The 24,391-nt window shown below is 44.3% G+C and overlaps 3 protein-coding genes across 3 annotated transcripts; 2 read left to right on the top strand and 1 right to left on the bottom strand.

Annotated features, from left to right (window-relative positions):
* Positions 1–1,748: 1,748 nt before the first annotated feature.
* On the bottom strand, positions 1,749–6,804 carry LOC310819800 (charged multivesicular body protein 2b). The gene is made up of 6 exons (XM_083691193.1): positions 6,670–6,804; positions 6,156–6,247; positions 5,289–5,483; positions 5,086–5,188; positions 4,712–4,818; positions 1,749–4,291 (listed from the first exon to the last, which is right to left on the bottom strand). Exons 1-6 carry the CDS (start codon positions 6,698–6,700, stop codon positions 4,178–4,180), a joined length of 642 nt encoding a protein of 213 aa, XP_083547319.1. The 5' UTR covers positions 6,701–6,804; the 3' UTR covers positions 1,749–4,177.
* A 504-nt stretch (positions 6,805–7,308) lies between these two features.
* Positions 7,309–10,968, top strand: LOC310819928 (translationally-controlled tumor protein homolog). Its single transcript, XM_083691347.1, has 6 exons — positions 7,309–7,444; positions 7,839–7,912; positions 8,557–8,741; positions 9,044–9,149; positions 9,655–9,771; positions 10,515–10,968. The coding sequence occupies exons 1-6, from the start codon at positions 7,417–7,419 to the stop codon at positions 10,515–10,517; spliced, it is 513 nt and encodes a 170-aa protein (XP_083547473.1). The 5' UTR covers positions 7,309–7,416; the 3' UTR covers positions 10,518–10,968.
* Positions 10,969–12,279: 1,311 nt separating this feature from the next.
* LOC310819582 (uncharacterized protein) lies at positions 12,280–23,834 on the top strand (the record flags this gene model as incomplete). Its single annotated transcript, XM_083690887.1, has 9 exons — positions 12,280–12,405; positions 13,244–13,389; positions 13,651–13,732; positions 14,024–14,162; positions 14,612–14,814; positions 15,019–15,155; positions 16,207–16,348; positions 17,098–22,261; positions 22,409–23,834. The coding sequence occupies 9 exons, from the start codon at positions 12,280–12,282 to the stop codon at positions 22,417–22,419; spliced, it is 6,150 nt and encodes a 2,049-aa protein (XP_083547013.1). The 3' UTR covers positions 22,420–23,834.
* Between the last annotated feature and the right edge of the window lie 557 nt (positions 23,835–24,391).

Raw genomic sequence — 24,391 nt, 5'->3', positions numbered from 1 at the left:
GAAGAGAAGAGAAGAGAAGAGAAGAGGGGAGGGGAGGGGGATTGGTCTGTAGCTTGGCCTCCTGCTTTGTGATCTGCTTTGTGATTCTGAAAGTGATCAAGACAAAAATACTCTGACGTAGTTGAACTGTCATTGTTTTGTTTACTGGTGTCTGGCAAGGCAGTAAACAAACAAACGCATGCATGCACGCACACAAACACACACACTTCATCTACCCCTGATGATTATTTCTGGGGTCAAGAGACACCCACTTTATAATGAGGAGAACAAAGTCTGTATCCTGTTTCTTGTCTGAAATTTGAATGGGGTCTACTGAATAATGATTAGGTTACTGTGACATTGAGAAGCACATTTGATGCTGTTTTTAATTGCCATTATTCTGTAAATAGATTCTGTTTACATGTGGTCTCAAGTCTTGACAGTCATTTTTATGATCTCTTTGTTATGCAGTAATGACAATCTATTTATCTACCTTCAATAATCAAGGTTATGGAGAACACATTCTCTTTTACAATAATGACCTGTATTAACAATCCATACTTCATAGATTTAGTGTTTAAAAAATTATCACTATCAATGTATTTGTCTTTTTTTGTAATCAATCAATATCTACATGTCTACATCAAAATGAGCTGGCTAACTATTGTAGGAGAGAGGAGAGAGGATACTACCAGTACAGTGATAGACAAAACAGTTATAGACTGCAAGCATCCAGAGAATTTGATGGAGAGAATTTGAACACTCAGTTGACAGTTGGGAGAGATCACTAACACAGATCCTATCCGTTCACTGTCAGCTATTTAAGTGCTTCAAGCATGGTCACAGAATGCAGATTTCAGTTCCCCTTAATCTCACTCTAATGAAGCTTCTGATATGTTGTTCTAAATTTCTGATTCAAGCAGTCAACATTATGCATTATGTTGTTTTTATTGACAGAATCCATTGAAAGAATGTATTTATATTTATTCTATCTACTGAGAAACAGGTAACACACACACACACACACACACACACAGACACAAGGGCAGGAGTATGGAGGGCTGATGTTTGGTATTCTAATCAAGGAGAACATAACACAACAATCTCTCGTCTGAGATGGAATAAGATCACAATAAGATCACAACACACAAACGCTTACATCCAATATCTAAACTAGAACGTTCTATGAGACAAAGACAGAGAGACAAATGGTTTTATTTAAGAGAATGTGTGCATATTCATTTTCAGGTTAATTCCGGAGACAGCTTGTCCTGGGAAGTGTTACGTGGTCTTAAATTATTGTTACACACATCTCTGTTTGACTGGAAGAGTCAAACAGAGAATGGGACACATTTTCTACTCAAATGCTTTGGGATTATATCAGGGGTTAACACTGTAAATCCCTCAATGTATTGTTGTCACCGTCACAGAATTAGAATACATACATCGTTTTCAGTCATGAATTGGTATTTTAATCAACCTGCATGTAGACTGAATAAACACCAGGGTTGGGGAATTCTTCAGTTCCATGTCTTTGATGACTGTACACTGCTCCCCTCTAGTGTTCAAAGTTGGTACTAACGTTCCTATCACAGTAAATGTACAGTAGTCTCTTCTTTAAGGGCTGGATTCATTTAGATTTTACACTCCATATGTAAACAACAAGTCACAACTTGAGTAGCTGAGTAGTTTGCCTTTTTTTTTGTCTTGTGCCATGTACCTGAAATACCCTCATCAGGGACCAGACACAATCAAGACTGCACACTCCATCATATTTGAAAAATGCCTTTTATTTCTTGGTAAATAAAAAACAAAGTCAGAATATAGAATATCCCCTGCCCCATTGCAATAATATCTCTACTGTGCCACCGCAGTGGAACAACTGAACCAAAATAAGGATTTATAACCCACTCATGCCTTATTACTGTACTTGCACCCTCTCTGGTATTGCAACGTCAGTTACACACAGTGTTTCGTTGTTACAGGACATTCAGACCTGCTGCAGTGGCACGGCTCAAATAGTATTTGAAATCTTTTCAAATAATGAGTGTTTGCTTGAGCCTGCCTGGAGTGCCAGATGGGAGGGGTGAGCACTTTTGGGGACTATTCCATTAGTTCAACTGTACCGGCCAAACACAATTAGATTATGTATCTGTAATGATTCCAAATAGTATTTGAACCCAGGTCTGACATCTATGCTACAGACTGGAGACAGCGCTTCTGATAAAGTAAGATTAGTAATTTACATTTTCTGACAACAGAGCATAGAAGACAAACGTAACGATAAAAGATAAACATCTCTATGATCTTCCCTTCAATCTAGAGTTCTCCACATATATTGTAATGCTGTAATTTTGCCAAAAAGAAACTGAATGTGTGTGTGTGTGTGGGGGGGGGGGGTCTATCTTTTCCCCCTCCCTTCCTTCTTTGATGTTATCACAGATCTAATATGATATGGATTGGTCCAGGCAAGCCTTGCGCTGCATTGCTTTCACCAATCAAGTCATGTCAGATCAGTGATTTCCTCATGGAAGGGAGAAAGAAATTATGTGTTTGACAGTATTCAAACAGGGTCAACGTTTGCAGTGCATCCCTGGCCAGCTCAAACCCGGTCAGACATCCAACAGCAGTTTCCATTCGCAGTGTGTTACAAACACTGATGTGCAAAATTCCCCCTGGAGATCAACACACACGGCAGAATGTTATGCATCTTGAACATACCCCTGATACCACACGCAACACACTCACAAACCTGAACTCAGGCTATCTACCTATACTCATACCTCGCTACCACCGGACCCCACATCTTCTCCCATTCATTACTACTGTGTTTGAAAGTACTGGATGGGGTGAGAATAATATGGTGGCTTCCCCATCCACCCTCGAGGTTCTAAGGAAAGGGTACAAAGAAAGGAAACAAGGAAATGATACATTTAAGAACTTTTGGGAAATAGCCACACTGTGAGACAGAGACCATGTCCCCTGATTTGACCCTGGGAGGTTCTTTAAGTGCATAAGTGAATGGATATGGACCAGGATAGACAACCCCCTCAGAAAGGCAGCAGGATGAGAAGGCAGGCAAACTGTTTAGAGAACATACCCCTAGAACATAGAGCTTTACAAACAGAAGGAAATAGTCTGAAATATTTAAATATTAGTTAATCCCTACATAGTATGATGGAGAACACATACTGCTGCTGAATTCAAAATCGGCCCATGATCCATAGACACGAGCAGATATGAGAGGATAGGATAGGATAGGTATGAGCAAGATGGTGATAATTCCACCTAGTCCATGAGCGGGCAGGGTGGAGCTACCACCATCTTGCTTACACCTGTCAAATGCACTCAGATTGGTTCCACTCACAAGTGTTTAGGCCTGAGGGGTTAGGAGCTAGGTGTTGGTTTGGTATTCATAGTAAGTGGCCTCTACAGACGTAGGAGGAGTTAGGAATGAAATAGTCCAATTGGGATAGGGCTGAGAAAGAGAGGGAGGGAGGAAGGACCAATCCTGGGCTCCTTTCCATTCCGAAAGAAATGTTTGCTTCAGTGCATTCCCTTCCCTTCGCTCCAGGGGGGAATCCCCGTTTTGCCCGAATGTAAGATGGCGGCGGACCCCTGAAGTCTTCACTGTTTGTTTCCATGGAGGTAGTCGGTCTGGAGTTGGCAGCAAGTAGTAACATGAAGAAACCCAACTCCCAATATGGAATATATGAATTATAGATGGTAATCTACATAAGCTGAAAGTTTTCAATGAGAGTAGCAATTAACTATGCATGCAGTTCCAACATCTGCTTCTTACAATGTGTTTAATTCCTTTTTTCTTGCCATCATTAGGATATAAAGATCATAGTCAAGTATTGGTACAACTTGAAGCCTCCCCCTAACCTCTAGTGCACCAACTCTAGTGAACGCCTTCTCCCTGTATGGCCACTCCCTTCTCCCTGTATGGCCACGGCCACTCCCTTCTCCCTGTATGGCCACTCCCTTCTCCCTGTATGGCCACGGCATCGACCCAACACACAGCAGCACTAAGACTAGAACTAAAGGAAATTGCATCTGCCGCCTGTAGTAGCACTGTATCCCCGGGAAGACACTGAGCAAGGGTGAGTCAGAGGGGGGTAGGTGTGTGTGTGTGTGTGTGTGTGTGTGTGTGTGTGTGTGTGTGTGTGTGTGTGTGTGCGCGCATGTGTGCGTGTTAGTCCACTCCAAGCGCTCTGAGCTGTCTTTCGATTTCGTCGTCCGAGATGCCCTCTGCTTTGGAGGTAGACGCACTGGGGAGGTTTCTGCTGGCCGAGGGGGCGTTCAGCATCTAGAGGGACGAAAATAACCATTACATTACAAACAAACTCTCATTCTCCCAAACATGTACTGATTGTCAACTGCGTTGCTTTGTGTTACACCCCAATCACACTACAGAGCTGGGCCGGGCCAAGTCAAGCTGAGCTGAGCTGTACTGTGCTGTGCTGGCCTGCTTACACATCCACTGTTGTTTTCAAACATGGTTTAAGCTGGGCCTGGGGAATGGGTCCATGGCTGCGGCCCCATTCAATACCCTTCTCCCGAAGTGTGCACTCGTGTAAGCAGTACAGTACGGGACCTCTCTCCAGACATCCTCGCACCAATCTAATGCTTTTAAATACTTGAGGGGAAATGAAAGAGTGCACACTTTTGGATGAAGGGTAGAGAATCAGAATGCAACCCATAAGTTGGGTATTGTAGTCTTTCTTACCTTTCCTGATATGTCAATGCCGATCTCATCCAGCACCTGGTTGACAATGCCCTCAGACTCCTCCTCATCCCCTGATTCGTCAAAGAGCTCGTCCAACGTATCGTTGACTGGGAGGAAGGGACACAACAAGACTCATCAGAAACACGTCTCAAACACACTCGTCGATTCTGATGACGCAGGAGAGACACAAAGTTTTCTGCAGTCATTAGTGATCATGGAAATACCGGTGTTCTGCCATTGCATTGGTGTGTGGCTGTATGTGTGTGTTTTAGTTGTTTAAGCAATCAATCAATGCAAATGTGTAAGTCCAGAATAAACCAAGCTGTCTCTCTAAACCGATCAATCAATCAATTCAGGTTTAATGTGTGTCTCACTCATTTCTTCTGTCATCTCCATCTTCATGTTCTCTTTCTGGAAGTTCTGCATCGTCTGTAGGGTCTTCTGAGGATCCATCTTCTTATTGACTGCCTGCATCGTCTGAAATGGGAGAGTGCAGTTCAGCCATTTGTTCACTTTTTGAAATGCAGGCTAAATACACACACACACACACACACACACACACACACACACACTTTACTTTGGTTGTAGTAGCCATGGCTCCTGCCATCTTCATTTGGGAGTTCATCAACTTAGTCTGCGTGGACATGGAGGTGACCTTTGAACTGACGGCGTAGGTGCGGTTCTTCTGCTTCCTCAGCTGGACCAGCTGCTTAGCCAAGATGGTGCAGGCCTCCTTGTTCCCCGTCTTGGCCATCTTCTTAATCTCCATCTCCTGGAAACACACACAAGTCACACACGGCACCAAGAGAAAACTCACTGACTAAGACGCAATGTGCAGATGCTGAGATAAAACTAATTAAATTGTCATGTACTGTAGTTTGGGATGTGATTAATTCATTCAAACAACCATGCACTTAGACAATGCTTCCCTAAAGATAAGAAGATTAGCTTCTTCATGCCCCCTCCAGAAGTTACAGAGGAAAAAATCAATAAAAAAAGAATAACTAACTATTGTTTTCTTCTCTTTGTCTAGAACTGTGACTGCTTGTGGCACTTATTCTTATAGAAAGTCTTACTTTCTCACTGCGATGACTGTGAAGTAAAGTTGATTCACTTACTGTAATCCTGATGTTGATCACAGACATAGAGTCCATAATGTGTGCTCTCTGGGGCTTCACACACTACAGGGCCTACCCGAACCATACTGTGCTTGTTCCGATATTATCCTGTCATATTTTCCTTTACAGCACTGTTTCAGCAACTATGGAAGATGCATACTAACCAGGCCAGCCCAGTTTTGTAGTCTGAATTGGGTTCTAGTCTAAGCTGCACTTACTTACTTGCTTACCTCGGAGATTTACCAAGGCTAGGCTACTGTGTTAGCAGTATGTTGATGTGTATTATGCGCAGAACTTGGAGGTTGGAAGTCGACAGACTGACTCACCAGTTGTTTTTCCTGTTTCTCCAGTGCAGTTCGGTCTCTGGTGATCTGTCTCTGAGTCCCTTTCAGCTCTCTGGTCTGCTCTTTGATAACGTCTGCAGTTGGAAGAACAGTCGTCAAATGCAAGCCAGGGACGTTTCTGTCCTAACAGTACTGACATTGCGTCGTCAGGCTCTGCCGCACAACACAGCCTGTCATTTAGCTGCCAACGAACCATCGCCCGGCGGGCTGTCATCAGCATTAGCTGATGATGTTTCATGAAGTTTGTCAGCTAGCTACATTAACAGTGTTGCATCCGTTATAAGCTACCTACATAGCAAGCTTGCTACAATTAACGATGACCAACGTTCAACCTTCAACACGTGTAGCGAGCAAAACATTCGATTCCTCAGAATGGAAATCCCAATGGAATAAATCTGCCCCAGCTGGCTGAATGCTAACTTGGATGTTCCTGCCAGTGACTGCTAACTGCTAGCTTACTAGCCAACGATTAGTTGCCGAGTCGGTGATCACTTACCATCTACGGTTTTTTTCTTGAAAAAAGCCATGGTGACTCGCAGTGAAGTGGCAAATTCAAAGTATTATTCAATGACCTTTTCAAAGAGATGCCTACTGCTGTTGCCACTACTGCTGACAATTGTTTATTTCCTGGTTTGTATCTATCTACCAGGAAGTACAGAGGTCTTCTGCGCAGGCGCACGCCTCAATTCAATCAAGTGAACCTTACACTGTAGCCTACAGTACTACTTCCATATCGATGTATTAACACATAACAATTTAACGCTACATTGGTGGCAGTTCACGGCACAGTTCCCCATTCTCTTTTTTGGCACTTATATATGTATATATGAACATGAAAAACTCTCGGACTGATGCAAACGCAGATGCTTTAGAGCAGACTCATTGTTTCAGTAGTAGTAATCCATAGAGTTTATTCCCAGATACCCCTAAATATAGAAGACAGTTCAAATGCAATGATCTATATACCGTTTAGATCAGTGGTAGTGCTGCTACCATTTAGTGCTATAGGTGAGTTGCTGACGGTAGGGAATCGCCATGAAGGATCGGCCTTCTTTTCCCCTCAGTGTCCTCAAGGGGGCGACTGTGCGCTATTTCAGAGACTTTTATTATTTGGATGACGTCAACAGTACCACGAGTTTTTAAGCTGGCAAATCGCGTTCTTCAGCCCTTTTCTTACGAGTCCTCAGACGGGCAGGGATCGAAAACCATCTTCCCTTAAACGTAACATCTACAACTCAACAGAATGCAAGTCTACAAGTGTGTCATCAGCAGTAAGTAACTTCTACATATTTTTCAGCCTTCGTTTGTTATTCTTCAGTTAAAACCAATTTCAAAATGTACATTTTCATTGTTGACAGTGTGCGGCCTACCGGAAGTGGCTTTACGGCAGATATGCGGCCCCATTACTTTTTAAAACTTTCAAACTCACTTCATTGCGATTTTTATATATTTTTTTATAAGAATTCGTACTATTGTATGTCTAAGCAATTACATATTCCTTGAAATGTTATTAATCGGCATCAATCACAACCACCCATGTTGAAAGCCTTCTAACTTTAGCTTGCGACGTATTCAAGTGTCTGCCAACGTAGTCAATTATGTTTTTATATTCGTGTATCGTGTGTGTGTGTGTTTTACATGTTGATTTCACTACTTCTCTTATAGATGATGAGATGTTCAGCGGCATCTACCCTATCACGGAGACCCAGAATGGCATGATGCTCAAAGTCACAGGAAAGGTAGCTAACGTTAGGCCTACTCAGCCCTCTTCACGCCATCTTTATTTTGTACCCGGTCACTTGACTAACGAGCAATGTAAGTCTAGTTGATCCAAGTATAATTGCCTATGGGAAATCATAGTGGTTAGACTCTATGACTAGCTGGTGGAGTGTGGTGCGGTTTGTCATTCAAAATGACTTGCAAGTAGGGTTAGGGTGAATTGGATTCAGAAAGTGATTTGAATTTACAATTCAACAATGGATTGTCATTGTCTGTTTATTAGTAATGCGTTATATTCCTGTAAGGCAGCGATAGACCTGCCAAATCAGGTCGGTCCTTTACTTTCTCCGACTGTCATGTGACAAGTTGGATTGATCTGAGAAAAACACCCGATAGGCTGACTCAGCTGCCTGTCATATCATGGAGGCTGTGGGAAATCATAATGGTTGGTTTGGGCAGGAGGAGTCTGGCAGAGACATGTAATAACGTTATGACTAGCTCTGGGTGGAATATGGTGTGTTGTCGTTCTTTGTGTGGTAATCTGACTGCTCAGTAAGGATTAGGCCTATTCCTTTTTGGGAGTTGTAACTGTGCTAAAGTTGATGGACTTGTTTGCTGCTACCTTCCCAGTTAATCACCCCCCTCCACCTCTGCCTGTTTCTAGTTGATATCACGGACGGAAGATATCGACCCTTCACTCCTCGGGGCCAACGACTCTGCAGAGGGTGGGGAAGAGGGGACTGAGGCATCCACGGTCAGCGGCGTCAACATCGTCATGAACCACAACTTGCAACAGACCACTTTTGACAAGAAGAGCTACTCGTTGTATATCAAGAAATACCTGAATGAGTAAGTTATCCATCGTCACTAAAGCGAGAGTCTACTCCAATTGGGTTTAACCAGTTGGTTCCTCCAGTAGTGAAATTCCATCACACAGCATCTTTGACAGCCTGGGGCTCTTGTCTCTGTGGTTTAGCCTGGTTTTGAAAAACATGTTGAGGCTGAATTAAATGTCCCCACACTTTCTGGTCGCCCTAACCCTATGGAGTCTCGGGATTGAATAGGGGACTACACAACAGACTGGTGTCTGCTAATGCAATGTTAAATGTTTTTGAAGGCACACAAAAAATCATGTCTGTCTGTGCCCTCAGTATCAAGAAGAAGCTGATGGAGAGTGATCCAGATAGGGTGAAGGACTTCATGGCTAATGCAGCGGAGTGTGTCAAGATGATTACAGGCAACATCAAGAACTGGATGGTGAGAGCCCACACATGTTTAAAAATATATATATTTAGGCTGTATTACATGACATGCATATAATAGAAAGTCCGCCCACCCATCTTTACACTAACCCAGCCACACCCAGTTTGAACGCAATTGTTTAATGGCTTTGTTTGAGTGATGAGTGTCCGATGCAGACAGGGAAGCCACAGAACGCACAGTGATGACAATCTTAGGACACCTTTGGAGGTTGTGACCTATGAAAATAACACATATAATCTGAGTGTGTTTCAGTGGCTTCCAGTCAATTATTGCCAACAGGGATGCAGCGGAGGGAGGAATTAATGTGTACATTTCCAAACATTTGAGTGTCTTATCGTCTGCATGTTGTAGGGACTTACTTCTAGGGAATGCTAAGTAGTACCAAACGCTGATATACGGTCGTATGACACGTCCTACTATCATGAGGTTTGAGCACCCGAATCAATCCTAATTTAATGTAATCTAGAACATCTTTTAACACTCCTTGTCTTCTCTTCAGTTCTACACCGGTGAGTCGATGGATGCCGATGGTATGGTTGGGCTGTTGGACTACAGCGAGGACGGCGTCACACCTTACATGCTGTTCTTCAAAGACGGACTTGAGAAGATCAAATATGTAAGTGTGGCGTTAGCCCTTAGTCCCCTTCTAGTGGCGTTGCTCCTTGACAGTGCCAGACAGATTTTAAACGGTTTCATCTGGGGGGGAAAAGATTCTCAATGAAAATAACCTGGGTATATAAATGTTTGCTAGAATAAATAGTAATATAACAAAACAGTCCTTCAGGGCAGTTGGCATGAGCCACTTGCTAGCAGGGTTAGGGTCAATTTGGTTCAGAAAGTGATTTGAATTTACAATTCAATAATGGATTGTCATTGTCTGTTTATTAGTAATGCGTTATATTCCTGTACGACAGCATCCTCTGATAGACCTGAAGCTGTTTCCCATGCTTTCTGTGTTTGCATTTGGATGCGAAATCAAAACCTTCCTTTTTACTTTCTCCGACTGTCATGTGACATGCTGGATTGATCTGAGGAAAACACCCGATAGGCTGGCTCAGCTATCATTTCATGGAGTGGGCCAGAGACAATTTACAGCTAATGAGAAATTGATTCTCTTTCAATTGGTTGAGCAAGAGATGGGGAAGCACTCACAAATGATCATTTACACCTACATTCAAAGTGTGGTAGTTTTGTTTAGCAAGCCTTGCAGTAAACACATGCACATCTGCATCAGTCACCATCTATTGTCTGTATACCTGGGTATGCAGTGCAGCCCACACATGGCAAGTCTCAAACCCAAGTCTAACTGTGCCCCCCCCCCCCCCCCCCCCCCCTTCTCTTCCTCTTGTTTCCCTGCAGTAAACCACCAGGACTCTTTCGGAAGTGCCTCAATCGGGACGTGGCTGCTCTCGCCGCTGACCGGATCAGACATTGACCATGCATTCCCTTGAAACACGGAGAACCTCTTTATTTTTTTTAACAGTTGGTAGTCTTATTTTGGTACCATCTCCTCGCCAACCTCTGCCAGTCTGTGTGGCCTTCTCTGGGGGGGGGAAGAGACATTGCCAGGGCCCTGTTGGAAAACTGATGCCATTGGTGTAATGCCGATGCCTGTCAGTGTAAACGTGGGGGGCCCCCCCCCCAGCCCCCCGTCCTTCCCCAACCCCACCTAGATGGACTTGTTACACTGGCAGTGTGGTGATCTCTCAGATATAGTTATGTTTACACCTGCCCCCTCACAGAAACTTGTAGGACTCATTGACATTGACATTGACACTAGTTGTGAAATAAATGGGCCTTTGGCTGAATTACCCCCCACTGGTGCTGCACTTTCTGTTCTCACTGTCACTTGTATGTAGAGTCTGCGAAATGATGTCACCACAGGAAGTTGGCTGTGTTTCAATGTTTCATTATCTTCACCCAAGCAAGACGTTTTACTTGCAAGCGACTCCATCGGCGTATGGCAGTGCAACTGAGTGAATTTACATGCTTTAAGTGAACTATCTCCCTGTTATGTCATATTGCAGATTCTACCCTTATTGCTTTTAAGTTATTGCTGTTCTTTAGAAATATGTGCTAAGTTATAATAATAAACTTGTGCTCAGCATCATGGAACTGTGAAGCATCTCTCCTGTAATAGACACACAGGATAATAATACTGGTATAATACCCAACAGTGGTCCTGTATTCATGTGTAATGCATGTACAAGTGCTAGATTATTACATATGAGTTGATAGAACAGTAGAGTACAGTAGAAATAGTTTATTCCAATTTTATTCCAGAGTAGACATTGTGGATTGAAACATGCCGGACATTGACACTAGTTGTGAAATAAATGGGCCTTTGGCTGAATTACCCCCCACTGGTGCTGCACCTTCTGTCTATGAAGGACTGTATAAATTATATTATGTTTCAATAACTCAGTTCCATCAAGTTATTGAAATTTAATATAATATATACACTCTGTGGCCCTTCATTGGCATTTTTCAATCTGCAATGTCTACTCTGTAAATTGAAAGGATAACTGGCTGAATTATCAGTCAGAATTTCTGCTTCCATTGGACTGATATGGGGGAGTTGAGAACCTTTCAGATAAATATAATTCCAAGAAAGGCTAAGGTTTTTTTTTTCTCAGACCGGTTGGAATTTCATGTCTGTTACATTACATTTATGACATCTCAAGCATTAATGTAAAGCTCTGAGCAAATTCGGCATTGAGAGAGGGCGGTTTGTGTGAAGGGAAGAGAACGAAGTAGGGGGGCTTGTTGGGAGAGGGTGGGAAGGGGTTTAGAGAAAGATTTTTTGTTTGTTTGACTAATTGTTCCTTTTATTAGTGTTGGCCCTTACAAGGGGATGGGGATAGGGGGCGTCGATGAGACCGTTTGTTACTAATCAAGAACGCTCCAACAGTGTAACAATGTGACCAATAATATAAACATAAGATAGCTGGAGCACAGGAAGGATGGACGAGTGATGGCCAGCGAACACCAATCACAAGCTTTTATTCTCTGTTATCAGTAATATTGACGTGAAGATGATCAAATCAGGTCTCTCTACGTCATACGCTGGCTTTATTGTCGCGTTTTGTAGTTGCTGTTGTACGCGCTAGGCTAGACAAGTAGTATGGCGGAAGAGGAGAGTGAATTTGAGTTGGAGGGGTTTATAAAACAATTGGAGAGTTTGCTTGATCTTAATTCAGGTGAAGAACACGCACTTCAAAGCAAGTCATACTGTGCAAGTTTCTGTAAGGTAAGACTGGACAGGTATTGTGGTACGACCAGGCAAATAAAGCCCACTTGTTCACAGTAGCCAGGAGTAGACTCGGTGCTTGCCAACCCAAATTCCCCTCCCCCAGCAAGCCATGTAAGCTAGCGATCTGTAAATACCACGGAAAACGAACCGGGTGCAATAACAATATCAGTGCAATAATATTTTGTGTTAAGTAGCCTATCACAAGATGCATGTGTTATGCTTATACTGTCAGCCATGTCGTGTGTTCGGTTGCTAGACTATCCAATTCCTAGTTATCTAACGTAGCCTTAATAAGCTGGCCAGCTAGCGCGATACCACAGTTGTGTTGCTTGCTACTGTAGATTCGAGAACTAGCTATCTAGGGCGTCTAGTTAAATTAACTCCACAGTTTATAGACACAGTTCTACCCTTTAATCGCTTGATCCCCGGCCGGGTCCTTGTGCGCCTGTCATATGCAAATTGTCGGATGTCCAAGCCTTGTCGGCTAGCCATATAGATGACAACTATCAGACCGTATGTCACTGTAGCTCATGACTTGACAGTTAACAATTTTAACTGGCCATCATCCATAGGGGCAATAGGACGCTGTGTCCCTGTGATATATTATCCTTGTATCCAGTTGTAGATAGTTCTACCAGTATTAATTATCTGTCTTGGTCTTCAGTGGTTCTTAAATGTTCTGGTCGATAATGATCATTTACACCTTAGTAACTTCCCCTCTTTTTACCTCTCCACCTCGACCCCCCCTCTCCCCCCCTCCCCCTACTCTCTCCTCCCCCCACTCTCTCCCCCTCCCCCTTCTCTCTCCGGCCCCCACTTCCACTGTCCCCTCTAGCTGGTGGAGGAGTATACAGGCCGTTGGCAGATTCCCCTGCCCCAGCTCCGCGTTCTCCATAATGCTCTCTGCTCCTTCGCCTGCGCCTCTGCCCACTTTCCATCTGACTGTGAACATGTCCACTATACACTGAGTAGCCTGGCCCTGTAAGTAGCCTATGCCTGTGTACTAACACTGTAATTACTATTACATGGTGTTATCTAGTAATGTAGTTTTTACATAGTAATTACGCTGTATTAGAGGTGTTTGTTATGACTCAGATGAAATATAGACTGTTCCTGACCCCACCCCCTAATCCTCCCTCCTATTTGACCCCTTAGATATGAGACATTGCTGTAATATTATTATTATTTATTTCCCTGGGTTGCTTGTCACACAAGTCACACAAACTGTTTTTCCCTCCATAGGAGTGTTTTTGAGCTCTTGCTGTTTGTCGGCCAGAGTGACTTCACGCAGGACCCATTGAAAGGCATCCTAGACTCGTTCCAGGTGAGATTTCATTCTCCTGTCCCATAGGTGTCGTGAAAGGTTTCAATATTAAGATTTTCTTTTTAATAGTTAGACAGAGATGGGCTAATGTAGTGGAGGTGATTTCGAATCACACGTATGTAGTGGAGGTGGTTTCGAATCACACCTTGTAGTCTTGCCTGCGACTTCTAAGCCCAGATATAGCCCTCGTACCACAAGGATGTCCGTTTGGTATAGTGGTTTATGTCTGTAGCATCCGTGCAAGAGATCCTTGGTTCAAACTGTGCCAGTTACTCCCCTCCTATTTTTAAGGAATGTTACTCGTCGTCCCTGGGAAAGTACCAGAATGTCCACCTGCTGCAGGTGGGGCAGATCATACGAGAGGGCGGGCCGTGGGCGAGCCCCATCTTACAAGCCATCCTGAGGGAGTCACAGCTTTCTTGTGATGAAGGTGAGCGGTGATGAACCCAAACATAAAATCCTGCTGCTTTTCCACAGGGCTTTGTTTTCTGCCAGCAGTAGCCCCACAGTGGGGCTAATGCAGTCCTTCCCGGTGTTTCTGAAGGCCAAATGTTCTCTCCTCACGTCCTTCTCAAAATGCATTGGAGGTGAATATCAGTGGGGAGGAACCGTGGATGTTCTCCTCCAATGTGAGTAGGAAGCGAGGAGAGAGGGTGGGAGGAATAGAGGAAATACTATTGGGGACGCAGTCATAGTTGCAGATTGGGTCATCTTGCTGCCATGAGTCTCTCGTCAGAACACTGCGTTATGCTTCTCCCCCATGCATTATTCCTCTTGGTGGTGAAAGTGAGAATGACAACCTGTTAACTAACGATCACCAGCAAACTGATTTCCTGTTGATTTGCTGTTTTCCTCCATTTTGAATGGCTCTCCTTCCAGTGGACAGATACATAGGCTCCGAAGTGCCAGTGTTCTTCGAGCTCAGGGTGCGTTATCTTCTGGCCGGTGACAGGATCTCTGAGGCTGTGGCTCTGGCTAAATGCTGCACTCAACACCCCTCGGCAGGACGACACCTGTTTTTCCTCCAGGCCTACCTCACCTGTCTCTGGAAGGCATCGCACTGCGAACACATGCATACAGAGGTGAGGAAAGGAGTACTGTACTGACTAACAAGAAACAAATGTTTCTACTTGAGCTGATATGCCAGTCAGAAATCCAGACTTTTCTGGTATTGCCAAGTCATTTTTATTGCCAAGTCATTCATAAGTTGCTGTGTGTGTGTCTGTCTGTCTGTCTGTCTCTGTGTCCTGTCTTAAAAGCACCAGTTCTTCTCTTGTTCCCCTCAGATGGCTGAGATTGATGGCAAGGACGCTGTGGATATCATCTGTAATACGGAGAGCGAGGAGAAAGATGAGTTGCTGTTAGCTCTGTGCAGAGCCTTCCTCTCTCAGCAGCTGCACCGGGGAGACATGTATTACATGTGGTAGGTATACGGTATAGAAACATCTGCCTCTGTGGTGTGTACTGCCAGAGGATTAACTAAGGGAGCATACTAGTTCTACAATCACAATCATTCTGCGTAGTAGTTATTTTTAAGGACATAATTTGGCCTTGATATGGTGATTCTCAGTCCGGCCGAATTCCCGATTGCCTGGTGGCTAAACTAAATCCAATCAATAGTTGACCTATATACAGTATGTCTCCCAAGAAACTCAGAAGTATCATTACTTTAAACCACTGATTATATGTTTAGCTGTGTAGTTTTACATTTATACAAATTGCAAACTATGTCATACCTTCTGATGAGGTAACCTAGTTTATGAACAGGGATCTTCGGATACACCATAACTATTGAATAATGATAACTGAAGTGATTATAGGCTACATTCATATGACTTGATGTACCCATAGAAATGGAATACAGATAGAATGGACATGGCTCCATCAAGACATACTGTAAAGCTGATCACTTCTGGGAACAGATATTTGAAGTTCCTATCCCATAGCATCAGGTTTATGAATCAATATATAAAACAACAATTGACTCACTTTGCTTTTTTCAATTTAAATTGCTGAATAAAATTATTGCAACCAAAAGAATGCTCACCATTCTTCACCAGATTTTGTAGTGAAGAAACTGAAGCAATAGATCTGTTTTGGTGTTGTCCTCAGGTGTCTTACTTTTGGTCTAAGGTTCAGGAACGGCTGTCAAAAACAATATTAACAAAGAAATAACCCTACAAAAAGCACTATTGGGTGACTTAGTATCTGACGGACAATCAATAATCAATGCAATTGTACTCTTAGAAGATTCATTTTTAGATAAAAATCTGTACAGGTTCTACAAATTGAAAGTTTCAGGAAACTACGTAAGACATCAAAGCACAATTGAAACATATATGGCACAAGGACACCAAGACAGGGATGTGCTGGGAGCAGCTGAGGGGTGGAATAAACAATTAAAAAAGCGAATCACTTCATTATCATCGGCCATTCTAGGAATTCTAACCACTCTCTCTCAATCTCCTCCACAGGGACCTGGTGTTCATATGGAGTAAACTTCACCTCCGGATGAACCCCTCCAAACAGGACCTCCTGGAACACAGCCGTCAGCTGATGCTGGCTGCTACCAACATCAAATCAATATTCCCATTTATGAGAGTGATCCTGGCAGAGGTAAGACCACCTATTTTGGCTATTTTGTTGCTTTTATTTAATGAAATTATTTAATATTAGCCTATTTTATAGAGTTGGTGTCCCCCACTCTGAAATCGGGGAGGAGACTGCGGATCTGCTCTGTATTTTCATATTTCAGACACCACTCCGATAATTTTAACGTAACTTGGGTGAATGATGCGTCTTTCCGGCATTTACAAAATTACACTGATAGGCTGAAGGGGGGTTGTATAGTAAACAACAGAAATTCCAAACTTATAGCATATCTCCTGTCCTGTTTCAGCTGTAGTCAGGAAATTTGGGATATATTTGGAGCCCTTCATGAGTAACAAGTTTCTCCTGAGTATCTATAAGCGCCATCCATTCGATTTTCTACTAATTAGACTTTTTTTTCCCTTACATAAACTTTGAACAAGCATATCTCCTGCCTCGTTTGAGCTACTGTCATGTCATTTTGGACATATTCTCTCTCTCATTTATTCACAAAACATACATTTGAATTCACACATGCAGGGGCGCTTCATCATTGGTGGGGGACAACATGTTTACTGTTTGCTTGTTTTGATTGAGCCATGTTATGTAAATGATATAGGCTGCTTTGATTTATTAGATTTTTCTGTGCATAAAAATAAAAACCCCTCTTTTTATGTAAAGTGAAAATTGTGTTAAATTTGAGATTTATATTTGTTGAGTATATATCACAGCAGATAAATAAATGAACCCATTCTTTTCCTGTGTTGTTCTCCCAGCTAGGGAAGGAGGGCCTGCAGTTCTGTGTGGAGCTCTGCACCCATGCTCTCCAGACGGACTTGCACTGCGATGCCGTCACCAAGTCCCTCATCTACAAGACCATCGCCTATCTGCTACCAAACGACCTGGAGGTGTGCCGGGCCTGCGCCCTGCTGGTCTTCTTCCTGGAGCGCACTGTAGAGGCCTACAAGACTGTCTTCCTGCACTACACCCACCCAGACCAGGAGTACCACGCTGAGGCCAGCCCAGTGGGGAACCACATCCGCTTTGAGATTCTCCAGGTGCTGAAGAAAGGCCTGTACTTTGACCCCGAGTTCTGGAACCTCATCACCCTCCGCACCAACTGCTTGAAGCTGATGAGTGAGAAGGTGGTGAGCGCCGCCCTGGCAGAGATCATGGAGGAGGACAAGTGGGTGGTGCCCAACTATTGCAGTGCCAAAGAGCCGTGCTGTTGGAGCGCTGAAACGACCACCCAGTGGAAATCCACGCGGACGCACCAGGCAGCAGCATCGGCGGCGCCCAAGAAGCGACTCCACAAAGATGAGAAGAACCATGTGACGGTGACGGCGAAGAGGGTGAAAGCTCGACCAGCAGACAAGACTGAGGAGGCGTCGTCTGTGGGTCTCCCTGTAAAAAGGAGGGGGAGGAAGCCTGGTGGAGGAGCTGGAGGAGCACGGCCTGTGAAGGAAACGGGCAACTCGTCTCTGAGACGCTCCTTCAGACAGCTGGACATGGCTCAGGAGAACCTCTCCCGGCAGCTTAGCAACAGACAGCACAGACACATGATGACCCGCCTCTCAGAGAAGAAGCCCCCTAAACGGAAGATCAGGAAGCCCCGTTGGCTGCTATTGGAGGCGGCTAGCCAGGCAGAGAACAGCGCCCCCCGCAGGGGGAGGAAACCAGGGAGGAAACCCCAGCAGCAGAGAACCTCAGCGGAGACCAAGCAGCCTGCCTCTGGTGCAGCCGTCAAAAACAACACCAAACAGAAGACAGCGGTCACCTCTTCTCGTCTAGCGGTGAGGGACCATGAAGCTAAGCGTCGGAAAGAGTTGCCCACCAACTGCCTTTCAGCCCCTGCCCCAGATGTGGTTCTGGAGGTCTCCCAGCCTGAGAATGAACTGACGGGGGCCTTCAGTGAGAATTCCCTCGGCAGGCAGAGAGCGGTAGACACCCAGAAGCCTTCCCCTACACCCTGTGAGAAGCAGTCGCCCATCCAGTCACAGCCAGCCAAGGATAAGCTCCGTGAGGAGGTGGTCCTCCGGGCTCGAGATGCAAGTTTCCTCATTCAGCAGCTCCACAACTACGCCAGACGTCCTGAGGTAGAGGGTGTTGTGCTGGACCCTCAGACCTTTGGCTCGACAGAGACTGTCGTCACCCTTTCTTCAGACCAATGGGAGCTGTCTGAAGGTCCCTCTGGAGAATTCTGTGAGAAGACTGTCATGGAGATTGAAGTTACCTCACAAACGCAGTCTACCACTGAGATGGCCTCCTCAGCAGAGGATGCTGTTGAACCCACTGATGTTACCAAGACTGAGGAATCCCCCTCTGACAGCGATGGTCAACAAACACACACCCCATCAACTCCCTCAGAGAATGGTATTATTTCTAGCAATGCAGATAGCGCCACCAAAGCTTCTATTGTTCATAGAGAGACATTATCTGCTGAAGGCACTGAATGTCTGAAAGAGGCAGTTGCTAGTGAATTAACAAATGTGCTAAGAGAGAGTGCAGGGAGTATAGTTAGCGTTGTTCCTAAAGAGCTAACAGACAGAGAAATTAGCAATGTTCCTATAAAGCCAATTCCAACTGAGGACACTGCAGTTTCAAATGAGCCATCAGATATGGATATTCCAACTGAGCCAGTGCCTACAAAAGAAGGAGTCCTTCAGAAAGGGTCTACAGACGAGGGAGAAACCAGTGTTGCAATAGAGCCAGTGTCTAATAAAGACATAGTTGTTCAGAGAGAGCCACATAAGGAGGTTAATATTGATTTGGTGGAGAAGGCTGTGCCTACCACAGACACTGTTATTCAGAAAGAGCCAATCGAAGGAGAGACAACAAATGTTCAGGTAGAACCTACAACCTCTAATAGCTCTGATGTAATGGAGCTGCTCTCAGATAGGGAAGTTACAGATGTGTGGAAAGAATCAATTGATACTGAAGACATTGATGCTCATAATGAGGCAACGACAGGTTACACCAACTCTCACTGTGTTTCTGGAAAGGAAACTCCAGTGCTTGAGAGTGTGTCTGTTATGGCTAGTGATGTTGCCTTTACCTCGAATGGTGGAGAGGGAAAACAAGGGGAAGTGCCACAAGAGACCGCTGATGATGCATCACAGGAAACCATGGAGACCACCCCAACAACTCCAGCAGACAACACCATGGAGACGACCCCTACAACTCCAGCAGGCAACACCATGGAGACGACCCCTACAACTCCAGCAGGCAACACCATGGAGACGACCCATACAACTCCAGCAGGCAACACCATGGAGACGAGCCCTACAACTCCAGCAGACAACACCATGGAGACAACACCTACAACTCCAGCAGGCAACGACATGGAGATGACCCCAAAAATTGCAGCTAGCAACCCCAAGGCGATGATCCCGACAACTACAGTAGGCAACACCACAGCGTCACCCCCAACGATTCCAGCAGGCAACCCAGAAGACACCCCGCAAGGGGCCAAGGACCTCATGTACCGCTGCAGTCTGTGCAGCAAGGTATTCAAAGGCAAACGTGTCTCAACTCATGCCATGTACCACTACCGCAGGGACCAGTGCATGTTCTGTGGGATGGTGTTTAAGAATGACCTCTTAGCCATGATGCATATATCAGAGCACATGGAGATGTGGAAAAAGGGTAAAATGTCAGTAGATGGTGAGGTCCTTCAAAGCTGTGCCCTTGGGGAGCCTGAGTCCCCTGAGTCTGAGCAGTCGGGACAGCCTGCACCCAGGAGAGGAAGTAGGAAGAGGACAGCTGTGAATGATGCCGGGTCAACTCCATCTGATCGCAGGAAGTTATGGTCAAGGAATGATAATCCAACAGTGACCCCTCAATCAGTAGAAAAGAAAATCAGCACACCTTATGATGGCCAACAGGCAGTTCAGAGGTTAAATGGGCACCTAAGAAGGAGGCCGGGTAGGTCTAAGGGAACGAAGTGTGATTCTCTGTTAGAGGGAAGAGAGAAGGAGACTAGTGGACAGCAACTCGAGAACTTTTCTATGGAAATAACAAGGGAAGAACCTGAGACAGTGGGAGAAAAGGAGCAACCCTGCCCATCAGCAGAGAAAACGGAGGAGAACACACACTCTTCCTCCCTCACTCTGGCCAAGGTAAAACAGGCGGATGGGCTTTCTTCCTCAGAGAACATTATAGGGGTAACAGAGACACGCTGCCCCGTGGAGGGGTGCACCAGTCTGTTACGCCATTCTCTCCTCGCCCATGCCTTGACCTGTCACCACGGCGACGCCAATCCTTTGGAGGCAGTGTTCCGCCTCCGCAACGGAAAATGTTGTATCTGTTTGAGGAAGTTTTGGAGTTTCCAGCATTACCAGGACCATGTTGACAGCCACAGAGAGAGCCCCAAGCATCCCTGTCTGCACCGGGGCTGTGGAGAACGGTTTATGACACGGGTTGAGATGAGGCGCCACGCGCGGAGGCATCAACCTCTCCAGGCAGAGTGCTGCTTCTCCGAATGCCCAAAGCTCTTCGCCTGTCTCTGGGCACTCATCCTACACGAACGGGAGCACTACCCCCTGCCAGAGGAGGGCAAGGATGGGGCCTCCGCCTCAGCTCTCCCTACCAGAACTGTAAAGAGGACTAAGAGATTAAAGGTGAAGAATAAGTTAAAGAAAGTACGGGTTACAAAGAAACAGTGTAGAGAGAAGGATGTCTCAGCTGCTGCCCCGTTGACTAAAAATTTAATGGTGACCAGGATGTTGACTACAAGGTTAAAGGACACAGATAAGAAAAAGCAGGTTATGAGTAAGCGAGGTGTCAGTAAAGAAAAGGAGGCCTTAAGTGCACCACCAGTCTCCACCCCTACCACATTCATCACAAAGGAGACAAAGAAGTTAAAATTGAAAAATAAGTTAAGGAGAACACAGATCAAGAAAAAACGATGTGTTAGTACAGATGCCCCCTTACCTGCTCCCCCCAACACCCATACGACAACCAAGATGACCAAAAAGGTAAAGGTGACAGATGATTTGAAGAACACTCAGGCTGTAAAGGAACAGCCTGAGTTTTCTGACCCCCTGTGTCAGAAAGTCCCCACAAAGCCAGTCAAGTCAAAGCCTATTATTTCAGATGGCCAGGTTATAAAGGTCAAAGAAGTGGTAACTCAGGCTGCTTCCAACACCAATACCACCACCCCTGTAAATGTGACTGTAAATGAAACAAAGGTCCTGAAGAAACGTGTTCCTGAAGACAAAGATGCCTTCCCGCCTGCTCCCCCCAACACCCCCACGACAACTAAGGTGACGAAGAAAGTAAAGGTGACCGATGATTTGAAGGAAACTCAAGCGGTAAAGGAACAGTGTGTTAGCAAAGACCTCCTGTGTCAGAAAGCCCCCAGAAAGCAAGTCAAGTCAAAGCCTAATGTTTCAGATGGCCAGGTTACAAAGGTCGAAGAAGTGGTAACCAGCCTGATATGTGGAGTAAAGGAAGAGGAGAAACTATTGGTTAAAACTACATATCCCACACTCAGCAGTTCCTGTGACCAGAAGCTGGTAAATGGACACACAGAGACCACAACAGAACTACCAAAAAGCCTAATAACTGTCACAACAAGCACAGACCTAAAGGCACCTAAGACAGCACAGCCTGCAACCGCTTCTAAAGCCATTAAAAAGGAGGACGAGAAAGATACAAACTATGGGATGATGACCAAGAAGCCGTACGTCCGTCCCCCACCCACGGCCTACCTGGAGGAGAGGTTCATCACCATGCCCAAACGCAGGAAGGAGATGTCCTGGTCCCCCCATCGCTCCCCGGCCCGCCTGCCCCCCCTGGAGTCTCCAGCTGGCGCTGCCACCTCTCAGAGGCAGCGCTGCACCAACTGTTTCACCTCCTTCAAGAGTGCAGAGGAGCTGCAGACCCACCTGTCGATCAAAAAGTGCACAAATCTCTTCGGCTTCGACTCTGATGAGGAGAGTAAGTATGAAATGACACTTTTGTTGTTGTTCATGACATTAACTCATAAGATGATATGATATCTCATGTTAATCTGATTTCCCCCAATTTGGCTTAAAACTCATAATACTGTACATTCATTGTTTTTTCTGTTTGTTTGATTTTCAGGTAACTGGTGAGGCAGACATTGGTCTGATTTTTAAGAGTGGATATACAGGATGCAGTGGAGGATTTATATGCATCTGTGGACCTGCCTTTATGGAGCCGGTATCATCCTGCTACCTTATGGAGGAGATCAGAGCTGGAGAGCTGACTTTGACCTGAATCGCTTGCTAGCCGCTAGCAATGGACAGGGCTCTTTTTGTCACTGAGGTAGCCATAAGAAAAGACAGAGAACATATGACTTCCATATGTGTCTCTTCATCCTATGAGTGACCCCTGCCTCGTATCCAAAGTGTAGGGGGGTCTGTGGAGTGTCTTAAGTGAAGCCAGGACTTATTCACACTGAGACAGTTGGGACATTTCATATTGGGTCTCTTTTGTTATTTTTTTGTTTACTTTGGACTGAAGAAGTGCCTGGACCAAATTAGCTATTATTCCATGCTACTTCAGTCAGTGGTCCAGGGGGGGGAGGCTGGGTCGAGGAATTCTCCTGAAGCTGTGAGAACGGATTTTACGTTATTGTCAAAAACTGCAGAAGCTAGCATACACACACACCAAACCTATATAAATCATTATTATATGTAACTGGCACGTTAACAATAGTTTGTTCCTTTTTTTTTTCTTTTTTTTTTTTTGTTGCTTTTTTGCACTTCTCAGTATCTCCTTCACAGTCAATGTCTCCCTCTACCCTTCAGTTGTTTTTTTCTGCTCATATTCTTGCCTTTTGAGATAATTGTCCTAATGTATGAAGACACACTGAAAGAAGTAACGATTGAGCGTCTACACTGTGCATTGTTTACCGTGGGCCGCATTAATTGACTCTGGTGCAGAAAATAACTATATGTTTGGAAATAAGTTTGTACTTTCAATAAGCAAAGCAGAAACCTTTTAGGCAAACATGTAATTCATTATGTGAAATGTCCTTATAAATCATGTCTGGAAAATTATTAGTTATTTCCTTTTTTTTTATGAATACTGTACTTAAACTTCATTAATTACACACTGTATTAACGATCAGTTTCACTCTAAATACCTGTATGGGTTCATATACAAGTTGATTAGAAGGCACTCATCTTCACACAACATCATGTTGGTTATCAGCCATTGCTCTATACTCTTAGTAGAAGACAGAAACTCGTGAACACGGCTTGATTCTTTTGTTTTAAAACTTTTGACTACATCATAAAGATTATTTCAACAAAGTAAAAAGGAACATGGAGGGGAGATCAACAACTGTTGGTGTCACAGAGAAGGCACACCAAGTCTTGACTGTTTCATTGATGAGCAGTGGCAAGTTTAATTTATTCATTATGTTACTTTTCTATTTTGCTCTTGTAAATATTTGAAGAGTTTGAATTGCTTATTATATCTGGGTGTTGGAAACGGGTTTATATATATATCAGGTTCTTCAAGTAAATAAAACATATTTGAAACGGGAAAAAGTCCACCTGGTCATTATTACAAGTGTTTACCAAGCATGTACCTTGTCAAGAGTCATTGTGTTCAAGTATAAGTGGGGTCTGGGGATGGCAGATCTTAAGTGATTTCGGTACTTCAGGTTGTGTAGGGGTTGGATCAGACTATTAGCTGTTTGCCTGAATGAGGTTCACAAAGTACAGTGCCTTCGGGGAAGTATTCAGACCCCTTCACTTTTTCCACATTTTGTTGTGTTATAGGCTCAATTTAAAATGGATTAAATTAAAAGAATTTGCCATCAATCCACACACAATACCCAGAATGACAAAGTGAAAACAGGTTTTTAGAAATTTCAGTAAATTTATTAAAATTGAAATACAGAAATACCTCAATACATAAGTATTCAGACCCTTTGCTATGACACTCTTAAAATGAGCTAAATTGCAAAAATGTCATCAACAATACTCAATAAGTTGAATTGAGTCCATCTTAATGCAAGGATAATAGTTCATGTAATTTTGGAATTAATATCTTTGTTTTTATAGGGTCTCTGATTTGCATAGGAATCAATTA

The sequence above is a fragment of the Argentina silus genome (genome assembly GCF_951799395.1).
Source record: "Argentina silus genome assembly, chromosome: 19".
NCBI lineage: Eukaryota > Metazoa > Chordata > Actinopteri > Argentiniformes > Argentinidae > Argentina > Argentina silus.
Note: the sequence above shows the minus strand (reverse complement) of the source record. Positions and strands in the feature narration are given on the sequence as shown.